This window comes from Lepidochelys olivacea (genome assembly GCF_965140295.1).
Source record: "Lepidochelys olivacea isolate rLepOli2 genome assembly, chromosome: 7".
NCBI lineage: Eukaryota > Metazoa > Chordata > Testudines > Cheloniidae > Lepidochelys > Lepidochelys olivacea.
This window is the reverse complement of record NC_140417.1, coordinates 111399020-111410698: the sequence shown is the minus strand read 5'-3', so window position 1 is coordinate 111410698 and position 11679 is coordinate 111399020. Positions and strand designations below refer to the sequence as shown.

At 44.2% G+C, this 11679-nt stretch overlaps 1 protein-coding gene across 1 annotated transcript; it reads right to left on the bottom strand.

Moving 5' to 3' along the window:
* Window positions 1-504: 504 nt before the first annotated feature.
* Window positions 505-7647, bottom strand: VAX1 (ventral anterior homeobox 1). The gene is made up of 3 exons (XM_084632996.1): window positions 7328-7647; window positions 5381-5568; window positions 505-2749 (listed from the first exon to the last, which is right to left on the bottom strand). Exons 1-3 carry the CDS (start codon window positions 7563-7565, stop codon window positions 2216-2218), a joined length of 960 nt encoding a protein of 319 aa, XP_084489122.1. The 5' UTR covers window positions 7566-7647; the 3' UTR covers window positions 505-2215.
* Between the last annotated feature and the right edge of the window lie 4032 nt (window positions 7648-11679).

The window sequence follows — 11679 nt, the reverse complement described above, 5'->3', positions numbered from 1 at the left end:
GGATCGGGCTCCTAGGGATTATTTCTTTACTGGAAGCCCTTTGGTTTATCATTAATATTTCATTCTGTCTCTCCTTTTTATATAAAGAGATTACACAGGCACAAGGGTCGGGGAACTCCTATTCTGAAAATCTAGCGGGTAGTGTAACTGCAATGTCATTTTTTTTTATTAACACCTGAGGAAATGATACTTGTTGTTGGCCAGTAAAATACTTATTATTGGTCCGAAGGGAAGCAAGCCCCGGCTTAATCAATTGACTCGCACTCGTAATTTAAATAAACAACTACATGCCATGTTTAGAGAGTTTTGTTTGTTTTTAAAACCGGTGTAAACTCAGCTCTTCCATTGTGAATCCCAAACTGCCCCATCTGTTCGGACACACAACAGAACTATAGATCCAGAAAGGCAATCGACTTCAGAACATCCACTAGAAAGGATTTTTGACATTTTGCATCGTACATGGTGTTTTAAATATAAGACGAAAGTACACCTAATTCTGTCGTCATATAGATATAATATATTTCACTCTCACCACATAAATACAAAACATCCAAATAGCCAAAAACATTCAGAACAAAAGTTAGTAGCAAGTTCTCGGCGCTCGATTCATTCATTATTTTCTCCACTATTGCCTAGAAACTTCAGACGTAAATAATTCACAATAAAATTACTATTTTGTTTTCTGTCCTGCTCTCTCGCTCTCGCTCTCTCTCCAGTTCTGTTTTATAGTTAATTCTCTAGACTACAGCAACCATTCCATTTTTTGTAATTATTTTTGGTTAAGGTTTGGTGGCACGTATTTATACAGCTTGTAAACGCCTTATATTAAAGGTTAAAGAAAGAAAAACTAAAACAAACAAACAAACTAGCTAACTACAGAATTCTTTTTCTGACAAATTCAAGTACTGAAACTTAATGTGAAATAGATCAGAATGCTAGAGTTTGGAATAAACATCCTGGCGGATGGAGAAAAAATAACCGTAACAAGTATGCAAAAGGACAAAGGGGATTATTACACCGAAGTACAAAAAGATACGTTCTTTATATTTTACTTTCATTTTAATCAAAATGTAAGTAATTTGCGAGAGTATTCTGGAGGGAGGAAACCCTAAAGATGTTTAATTTGGATACACTTTGCAGGTATTGGAAACTCAAGTAGAAAAAAACCTGTCATTTTAATAGGTATAGATGGAATCACGCCAATCTCTCTACCTTACTTTCCCTTATTTCAGATATTTACCTTTACAACATTTTAATGTTATTTTTGGTTCGAAGAACTAGCTCTTGAAACTAAAAAAAGGGGCGTTGCATTATCTTGAAGTGAAATATTGTTTTTATTAAAAACAATCTAAAGTCACTGGTTTCTGTATCTGCATTTAATGAGCGGGTTTTAAAGGCAGTCTGTTCCGATCCTTAAACTATTCAATATTTTTTTTAAGTTGACAGACTTTTTTTCTGGATTGGATCTGTATCAAGAGCAAATATAAATACAAACTAAGATACTAAACTGTTAATGTAGTGCAGTCATCATATACACATATATGGGGCCACAAAACCTTGAGCAAATTTGTGCTTAGAGTCACTGAAGTCTTGGCAACACATTTAAATCCACCTGATGGTTCCATTTCTATGGCCGTTTGTTTGGAATCGACTTCCCCACTCCTGCAGCGGTTTGCATTGGTTTAATTCAGAATATAGTCAAAACGGTTATGATTAAACTGCAATCAACTTCCCCTTCCCATTTCCCCCCCCCTCCCCAGTCCCTTTCCCAGATAAAAACGTGGATCATCGTTAGGTTTGCATTGGTTTGATTCAGAATGCAGTCAAAATGTTTGGTTTTGAGTTGCTGGCAAACCTCCTCCACCCTGCCTTCCCCCCCACACACCCGCCCACGGTAAAATAAAGGGGTCTCCATCACTAACAGTGATGGCGTCCCGGCTGTGTGGTCAGGAATCCGTTTATTTAGCGGCTACACTTGGGTGAGGTGTTTGTCCACTTCATGATTTCGCCTCTAAACATAGTTTCGTTCCTTGTTGCATTCGGAAATAAGTCTGGCTCGGGAAGCATGGTCGGGGGGGCGGATTGTTATGGGGGGGCAGGAGAGGGTGCGGAGGGGGGATTGAAGGGAGGGCTGATGAGATACTAACGTGTCATTATTCCATAAATATCGCCACAAATAGATACTATAAATATAAATACATAGAGTTACTCAGAGTCAGTCCAGGGCTTTTTTCTCAGCGCCTTCTTTATTGTTGGTCCTGGAGTAGGGCTCGAAGGCGGAAGAGCTCAGGTACCTGGCTGATAGTTCCTGCAAGTTTCCTGCCAGAGATCCGGCCATTGTCAAAGGATTAGAGGACAGCCGGCCGGCCACCGAGCCTAGGAGGGTGGGCACCGGCAGGCTGAAGAGGTTATGGCCGGCGCTGGGCGAGGCGTGGAGTCCCGCAGCCTGGGGGGGCCCAGCCGCGCTGCTCACCGCCGGCGAGTGCGGGGAGCCGCCCGCGGGCCCTGAGCTGGCGGTGCCCGTGGTCCCGATGGTGAGGCTGGGGGCCCGCAGCGCGGAGCCCAAGGCGCCGGTGGCGCAGGGGGGCAGGAGGCCGGGCAGTCCCGGCGGGGAGAGCAGCCGGCCTTGCTCCAGGAGCCGGAGGACGCTGCAGGTGGCGGCGGTCTCCGACACCACGGACCTCAGCTCCGAGTCTTTGCCTTGGTCCTTTTTCTGCTTCGTGCGCCTGTTCTGGAACCAGACCTTTACCTGGGGAGAGAGGCACAGGGTGAGCGGGGCTGGGGGGGGCAGCCCGGGGGCCAAGGGGCTGCCCCCCTCTCCATTTACCCCCGGCCCGGCCCTGGGACTGGACAATGGACGCCGGCTTGAGAATTGCCGGCCACTCCGGAATCAGGGAGTTTACACCGCATCGGAGAGTCTGGGCGGAGGGAGGAGGAGGCTTAGGGAGTTGCAATGAACCACTCAGCTGCATTTTTTACGACGGGGGGGGGGGGGAAGAGGGGGAATCCTACCTCGGATTTATGAGTTCTGACTTCGGGAGCTGTGTAGCACCCGGAGGCACCTTAAAGGGCCCGGGTTCTCCACTCCTGCAGCCAGCGGAAATTTCGCCATAGGTTTCAGTGGTAGCAGGATCGGACTCTTTAAATTGGTTTTATTTCAGAGCCAGCCCTAAACCTGGGGCGGGTGGGGCACCCCCCGGCACAATCCAGCAGGCTCCGAAGCTGCACCCTCGGGGAGAGGGGGCTGCTCATTCCGCTCCTCTTCCCTCCCCGGCAGCGTGGAGTTACACGCTCATCCAGTGACAGTAACGTGGTTCTTCTCTGTTCTCGGCTCCCACGCCAGAGGAGAAGGCCTGGTGCCGCTGCCCGGCCCTTTCCCCACATCTCATAGCAGGCTGCATCCCCCTTCGCCCCTTTGAAATACGATTTTAACTCAGAGAAATACAATCTATATTCCTCTAGCCTCTGAGACTGTTTAACTTGCCTTACCTGCCCCACGGCAAAGAAAGGCTCATTAGTTTGTCAGAGGAATTTATTACCCCGGGTGATCTTTTAACAGACATAGGGAACCAGGCTTTAGAAGTTTGTTCTTTTTCCCCCGCTGACTTTGGGGTTATTTTCCCCCTTGCACTTTTAATTGTTCGAACGGACATAAATATTCACTGGACACTGCACAATCATACAGGACACTCTGTTCACTGCCCTGTCAATAACTCCTCGCTCAGCCCCAGAACAAAAAGAGAGGCAGTCAAATAGGGCAGAAACTTCGCTATTGTCCACCAACCTAGTTCATTTAATAATAGGGAGGAATGAAAGATAAATACATCTGATAAGACGGGTTTTCATTTAGTGAACACAAGTAGGACTAATTACCGGCTATCTATTTTCCGTTATGAAGCACTGGGGATTGTCTAGCGTTTTTCCCCAAAGCAGCTAATAATTCAGTTACTTTTTCGCTGTCGCATTACAATATTGTTCTCTTTCGCAGAGTCTCTTCTATACAGTATTTCCTTCCCAGGTAGAATACTTAAGGCCCGTGTCACCTCCTATGCTAGACGCTGCAGGGGGAGATCAGGGGGTTCTAAATTACAGAGGGAATTGGCTCATCCTTATTTTGCACCAGAGGTTCTGGGCGGAAAAAAACAAAACAAAACCCCTCTCTCTAAAAAGTTACAATGGGTCAGCCAATGCTGACCTGATTCTTGTGAGGTGCAAAGGATGCTTTTCCCCCCTCTCTTTAAATTGCACTTGAAAACTTAAAATGTGGCCGGTGTTGCAACCCAACCCCCCACGCCAGGTAAAAATGAAATTAAGAACAAAGCAGAATTTGTATATTAAGCCATTTTAACGCAGCACGATTCCAGCTCCCTTCATCGCCAAATTACGCATGGACAGGTTTTTTTTCCCCATGCGATTCTGTGAAAATACCTCCCCACACTCACACACACTCCAAACGCAAAAAACAACAAACACAACAACAACAACAACTCAATTTAAAGACACATTAGCAGGCAAAATCAAACAAGAGAAGTTTAGAGGGGCAAGTAAATATATCGAATAGAAAATCATTTATGAGCTCTGAATTTGTTGATTATATGCTTGCCGGTAGCGTACTTTTGTCTGAAAAAGTCTAGCAGTCTAACGTGGAAAAGGGCATAAAACTTGATTTGAATCCACCCACAGCTCAGGGAAGCATTGGAGCTCCTGCAAACAGTGACAGCTGCCTGCATGCGGACTTGTGTTATGAAAAGTGGTTTGCATTGCTTACACTGTATTGCCTTTCAAATCTGGACACCCTCCACCCCCAGCTCCCACCCGGGAATTCAATGCCACACATTTTGAAAGCAACTCTCCCCCCCACCCCCAAGCATCATTCTGGTAATGCGCATTGTGTATCGAATGTCTCATCAGAAACCGCTTCGCCCGCATTTACTGAGTTCCAGAAGAGATTTGCTACATTCTGTAGCTCAGTTTGTGACCAAACCAAGTTGTCAGCTACTTTTAAGCCTCCCTATTTTCTTTCAGGGTGCAGCAGCTTGCTCTCTCTCTCTGTCTGTGTAAGCCTGCGTGTCAGGTTGTGTCTGAGGGTGAATATTCACAGATCACTGGGATTATTATGGGGTGGGGGAAACGGTTTGCCACAAAGTGTGCGCCTGTGTCTGCCAGGAGGCCTGTGATCCTGTGTGAACCAGGCAGTGGGCTCTGGAAACAGAAACAGCCTTTGCCTGTCTAGCCGATGTAAGCCTGCGAGCAGGTGTTTATGTGGACGAGGCTTCAGCTGCATCCCTGAGGAGTGTGTCTGTGCTGGGACTCGGGAAGGGGGGGTTGGGGGGAAAGAGGTCTCAAAGGTGCCTAGCAGCAGGTGCTTTCTCCGCACTACCTGAGTTTCCGAAAGATTGAGCTGCCGGGCCAGTTCGGTCCTTTCCCGTCCCACCACATATTGGCACCTCTGGAACTCCATCTCCAGCCGGTACAGCTGCTCCGCGGTGAAGGACGTTCGGGTCCGTTTGGGGCGGTCCAGATCAAGTCCTTTAGGCAGAATAATCTCTCTTATTGAACCTTTGGCATCTGGCAAAGAAACGCGCAGTCACTTTACACCGAGGAACCGCTTTCGGAGCAATGCAAAGAGCTGCCGGGCAGGCTCTCAGCCCGCGTCCTCACCCAAAGCCAGGTTAACCAGGCGGCCATCGGGCTGGTAAAATCAGGGCATGGTATGGGGATACTGTACCCAGGAAAAGAGGAGGCGCTAAGGGTCAGAGATCTGTAAATAATGCCCCCAGCCCGACTTTCTTTTTAAGGACGTTTAATACATTTCACTAAGAGATCTCAGTGCTGTAACAAACACCAAGCGTTCTTGGGCCCTATTCACTGTAGGGTTATTCTTTGGTGCTGCTGGGTTATTGTTATTATTGGGTAGCAAGCCTCGCAAGCCCAAAAGCAGCTATTCCGGGGCAGGACCATTTCGAGCTTACGAAATGTTTCATTTCACCATGCGGCGGTTTTGGATTTTAAGTGCATCTCGCACCCCGAATGGCAGGAGAGAGTTATGGCCGCTTCTTTACTCTTTAAAAATGCCCAGAGGGGGAGAAAAAATTAAAACAAACCACACAGAAAAGCCTCACTTTTATTTTAGCACCGGCCTAAGAAAGCAGGGCAAATCTGATTAGCAAAACTGTCACGCTGGAGCTCGATTCAGATTACACTAGAGCATTCCCAACCTTGCTTTCCCTAATTTTACCTCCACACTAAACTTTAAGTCATAGATAACCACATCATTTCAACCTGACCCCTCTCTAGGGTCAATCGGTCGCGCAAGGATTAATTATTGTTTACAAGGCCTCCTTTGCACTGATTTTATTATAATTCTATCCTCCCTACACACACACACCTTAATAAAACTGTAATTTCCGCAGAGCCCTATCAAATCATTTCATTAGTGGCCTGGGAAATGATCCCGAAGGATGGGGAGGAGGGAAATAAAAGCAGTCAATATACAGAAACCCAATTCAATCCCTCCTGTCTCCTTTTTAAAGAGTGATTGCTTCGGAAATAGTTCTTCCGCCGTCAACCCCGTAAATTCCACCTCACATCATGGACCCTGGGACAGAGGACCTAGCAGAAACACCTACATTTTATATATATCCCCACCCCAGAATGAAATAACCCAACAAAACCACAAACACCACAAATGCACCGAGATGCAAAAGGCGAAATACACTATTTTTATCCGAGCATCTCCTTTCTAGCGTCCGAGGCGTGCAGAAGCAGCGAGCGCAAGGACTTTCCGTGGGGAAGGGCATCGTAGGTGTTACAAAATTAAACCGCGATCGCTGCTTATTCGTGGCATTGCTCAAGATTACTCGGGCGCACCGTTAGCCCCGCCGAGGGGGACTCTGACACTCGCCGAGCTCTCTGTAGAAGAGGGCACCGTTTGGAAAGTCTATGGCGAATCAAGCAAGGCTGTAAATAAATGCATTTCACGGCCCCCACGGTTGGCGGTTAAGAGGCCCCAAGGAAAAGTGGGAAAGAAATGTAATGCAGATAAACTTTTCCCAGGAACCAAAGGTGTACATTAATAAAAGATACCAACAAATAAAAAAATAAAAAACTAAATCAGACCCTATCAAACAGCCATAGACTTAGAACCCCTTGCCTCTGGAAATGCTGAGGTACACTCTACAGCGGCATTTCCCCCTCTATATCCGCAGGAAAAGAGGAACATCTTGAAACCCCAACACACATATTTTTAATAAAAATAAGACTCGAATTCCGATCTCTCTCTCTCTCTCTCTCACACACACACACAAAATGCCTCCAAAACTCCTACCTCTAACTAGGATCCTCCTGCAATAGTCCGGGTCTGCAGAACTAGATTTACTTTTATTACAATCTTCCGAAACGGCCGAGGCAGAATAAGTCCCTTGCTGATCCTTCAAAAAAGAAGTAGAAATATTTCCTTCAGACCCTTTGCTTTCCTTGCCCTCTTTATGTCCGTTCTTCGAGACCCGGTTCGCTTCAGCCTCTGAATTGCATCTAACGTCCATTTTGTCTTGTTTCCCAAACATGTAGTGCAATAAAACAAAGCAAAGAAGAAAAGAAAAGAAAAGAAAAGAAAAGAAAAGAAAAGAAAAGAAAAGAAAAGAAAGTCTAGGTTGGCTGTTGCACAGCCTGCGGTCAGACGGGTGGGGATCTGGAAAAGCACCTCTCGCAAGGAAGGTCGGCTTTGATCCCAACAGAAAGGCAGCTTGCTTCTTCCTCGATCCCTACGTCCTAATGTGGCTGTCCAGCTTCCCTGAGCCCCAGTGATCAGGTACTCAACAGTACAACTCCAAAATGATTTAATGTCTGCCTTATTACAGAGCCATGTAGTTGTTACACACACAGAGGGACGAGCACTCGCTGTTTCAATTGATTAGGGGTAATTTTGCAGCCTCCACATTTAGGTTACCTCATGAATACACTAAATTGTTTGGATAATATATCAGATCGTAATGGATGGTTTGTGTGCTTGTCCCCAATCAAGTAGAGTTTAGCCAGTGAATAAACTGAAATGATTGGTCTTGCTTTCAGGAAACACACAATCAAAAGGCTGAGACTTCCAGAAAGGGGGGCGGAAAAAAAAAAAAACTTTTGACAAGATTCACCCTGAATTGTTAGCACCATTAGCAGCCATTATTAACTTTCTTCAGTCTGCCTTTGACCCTCCAGATTATACAGTGGCTTTATCCAAGACACGCCAAATAAATCTGAATAAAGCTGCTAGGAAAGGATGGAAACATGCAGTTGCAGAAAAGCAGCCTGGAGTCTAAACGAAACAAATCAACTACTGCACACAAAAAAGTTTTCCCCTGGAGTGGGTCTGTCCAAGGAAGCCGAGGATCAGCCCAGCAGAAATCCTCCTGAACACATCTCTCCACAGACAGCCATCTTAAACTCCTACCTCTCCTTAATTCAGTTCAGAGGCTTGCTTTGTGTGTGTGTGTGTGTGTGCTAATTCTGCACCTTCACAAACACTGAACCAATTGGTAGAGCCTGCTCATTGAAGGGAAAAAAAAAAAAAAAGCCAGCTTTGTGTTCAGATAGATCCAGGAGGGGAGAGAGGGAGAGAGAGAGATAGCCCGTGAAAAATCTCCACTACGTGTCTACTAAAGGATAAAAAAAAAGTTTTACCCTGGCTATTTCATTGTCTCTGCTACAATATCTTTGAGAACCGCAACAGCCAGTAATCCAATAAGACCATTGATTAGGCTACAATGATTCAATTCAAGCAAATGGCCTTGTGCAAAGAGCATGCTCCAGCCCTTCTTGTCACCTTGTAGGGCAGAAGCCCTCTTCATGCTGCTCTCCTTATTCATTCCTTTATGGGAAATGTAGAGCAAAAGGAGTGAAAGATGGCAATTATCTAATTGGACTATTAACAAACAATTCTCTGAGTGTGGCTGTCTGGCAATGGTGCTTGGGCGGGGTGAAAGGCCACATGTTGCACTGGCCCCATTCACAAAGAGTTTAGGGGCCGGAGGCAGAGAAAGAATTTTCTTTGAGAATTTTTCACACAAATCCAGGAGTCTCAGGTTTTCCTGTCTCTGTGTCTGATTCTCTGTGTCAGAGGGCTGGTGACTGGCATCTTTACCCATCTGAAGGTACTGTGCAGACCGCTAATATTGCAAACAGCATCACAAGCCAACATCAAATTGCAGCACCCTGTCCAGTTATGAGCATATTACACACTGCTCAACTTCCCGGGTCTGGTTCTGATTCTATTGGTGTAATTGCATTGACTTCAAAAGAGTTTAGTGATTCAGGCTGGGATAACTGAGGGCAGACCCTTGTTCTATGGTTTAAGTTTAAACTAGTGTAAATAGGCATATTTCAGGCCAAGAAATAAAATCAAATTTAAAAAGTGAATGCAATTTACACACACTTCAGACTATTCTGTCTCCAACAAATATTCTTCAATAATTGCCCAGATCAGCTAACTAGATTTTTTTCTATTATATTTCTCAGAAGTGTCAGATGTAGATAAAGAAGTCACTCTTGAGACCTGGATCAGCCCCTGTGCTTTGTATATATAATTAATACACATATATATTATGCAGAATGTCTCTAGTCTGGAACAGGTTTCTTTCTCCTTAAAGCAAATGAATTTCAGCAATTTCTGATGGTTTGTTATTATTAGTTATTCCTTGTATTGCAGTAGTGGCTTGAGCTTCAAATTAATTGGAGGCCCTATTGTGCAAGGCGCTTCCCAGATATCTAAGGAGGAAACAATTCCTTCCCCAATCTAAGCACCCAATCCTGCGAGCTGCTCCGTGCCTGGATGCCTGCAGAGCAAGTTTACAACAGACACAACAAGTGGATGTAACAAACAAGCAGAGCGGTTAGGTAAGAGAACAAAAGGTAACAGTAGTAGGAATACATTTTTGCATAAATGAGCTATAGGCACGACTTGAAGGTAGTGAGGTATATAGATAGGTAGGTAGGTAAGTAGATAGATATGGTTGAGAAGTGTGGCGGAAGCAGTCCTGGCTGGCCATCGGATTCTAAAAAATTCTAACTAAGACTATTATTTTAAACATTTTTACATAGTAAATGTCCTAAGACAAAGTAGGTAATACAGTGTTTTCCATAAAGGTCTATTGTGAAATGTAGAGAGAGAGAGAGAAATGATAATTATATTTGTATAGGTGTGTGGGTGTGTGTATGACATTTCTCCCCCATGGTTTTAGTTATGCTAATATCTAGGCATATGGGATAATAACAAACAGGTAGTTATTCAGCTCAGTTACACTGTTTGAGGCAGGGCATTTGGAGTTTGAACATCAGATTTATGTGCTATTACTCTCTGCCTTTCCTGCAATAAAGCACCTGATCCAAAGCCCAGTGGAGTTAATGGGAGTTTTGCCTTAAATGTATGATCTCCTATAGACCTGGCTATAAAAACTTGTTTGTAAACATATAGGGTAGCTCTATGTAACACTATTTCGACAAATGTTTTTCCCTCTTAAGTCAGCTACATTTGCCTGCATACATTTAAAATACAATACAGATGCCTATGGAGGTTGTGGAACCTCTGTCACTGGAGCTTTTTAAGAAAAGGTTAGACAAACACCTCTCAGGGATGGTCTGGATCCTTTTAGTCCTGGCTCAGTGCAGGGGACTGGAATAGATGACCTATTAAGGTCCCTTCCTACATTTCTAGGATTATACTTTCAAAAACCATGACAATGTTTGGAGTGATAAATGATGGGAAGAATAAGAGATAATCATGCCCCCAGTCTACCTTTTAAACTCTGTGGGAACAAACTTCTTCGCCCACATGGAACCTAATGATTTTAATGGAGGTCCACCCATGTTCACCACATTGTAGGATCTGGACTAATGTTTGTAAACACTGACTATCTCAGAGATCACTTCTTAATTAGCTCCACTGTCACCAAATTTGCTCTCCCCAACACATCTTACTTTTCCCATTACATGTAAAATAAGTTTTAATGAACGTTACTTCTCCCCAAGAACAGAGAGAGATGGGGCCTGATTATACTTTGATTGGAATTAGCATAAATCCGAATAACTCCAGTCAGTGCGGTGTTGTGCACTTTACGCTGGTGTGAAACTGGAATTAGCAATATCAGGCTCAGACCCAATTATCACTTTAAACAAAACAAAACAAACAAACAAACAAAACAACTTCAAAACGATGACCAAATTCACAATGAACAATGAATCTACAGTTCATTCTCTGGAAAATAGATTAGAATATTCCTTTTATAACATGGTTTTGAAAAGCTTATATTATATATTAACTATGTTGATAATACTTAAATACATTGATCTACTAGATATATAACCACATTTATGCCCCCCCCAGTTTATTTTGTTTAGTATAAACTCATGTGACAGTATAAAGTTTTGCCTCTTATTATGCAGCCTTTTTTGTCTGTATTCCAGCTTCCTTTCCCTCAGTAACACAGAAAAGCCTTGATTTCTATTGCTTTCCAGCTTTTTCTTTGTCTGTGAAATATTCCTGGTTTAGGAGGTCTGAAGTCCCATAGCCTCTCTCATAGCTGATGGTGCAGCCAACCTGCTACTGCTTATTTTAATCTGTGTGTCTTGCTAAACTGCTGTTAAGCTACAGTCCTTATGCCTGAAGGAAAGAAAAAAAAAAAAACCAGCAAAAGG

What these genes read in the sequence shown, in the direction of transcription:
- VAX1 (XM_084632996.1), bottom strand. Translation starts at nt 7,565, where the DNA reads ATGTTTGGGAAACAAGACAAAATGGACGTTAGATGCAATTCAGAGGCT. An exon ending in CAGGAGGATCCTAGTTAGAG is followed by an intron (nt 5,569 to 7,327) that starts GTAGGAGTTTTG and finishes TTTCTTTGCCAG; the next exon opens with ATGCCAAAGGTTCAATAAGA. An exon ending in TCAATCTTTCGGAAACTCAG is followed by an intron (nt 2,750 to 5,380) that starts GTAGTGCGGAGA and finishes CTCTCTCCCCAG; the next exon opens with GTAAAGGTCTGGTTCCAGAA.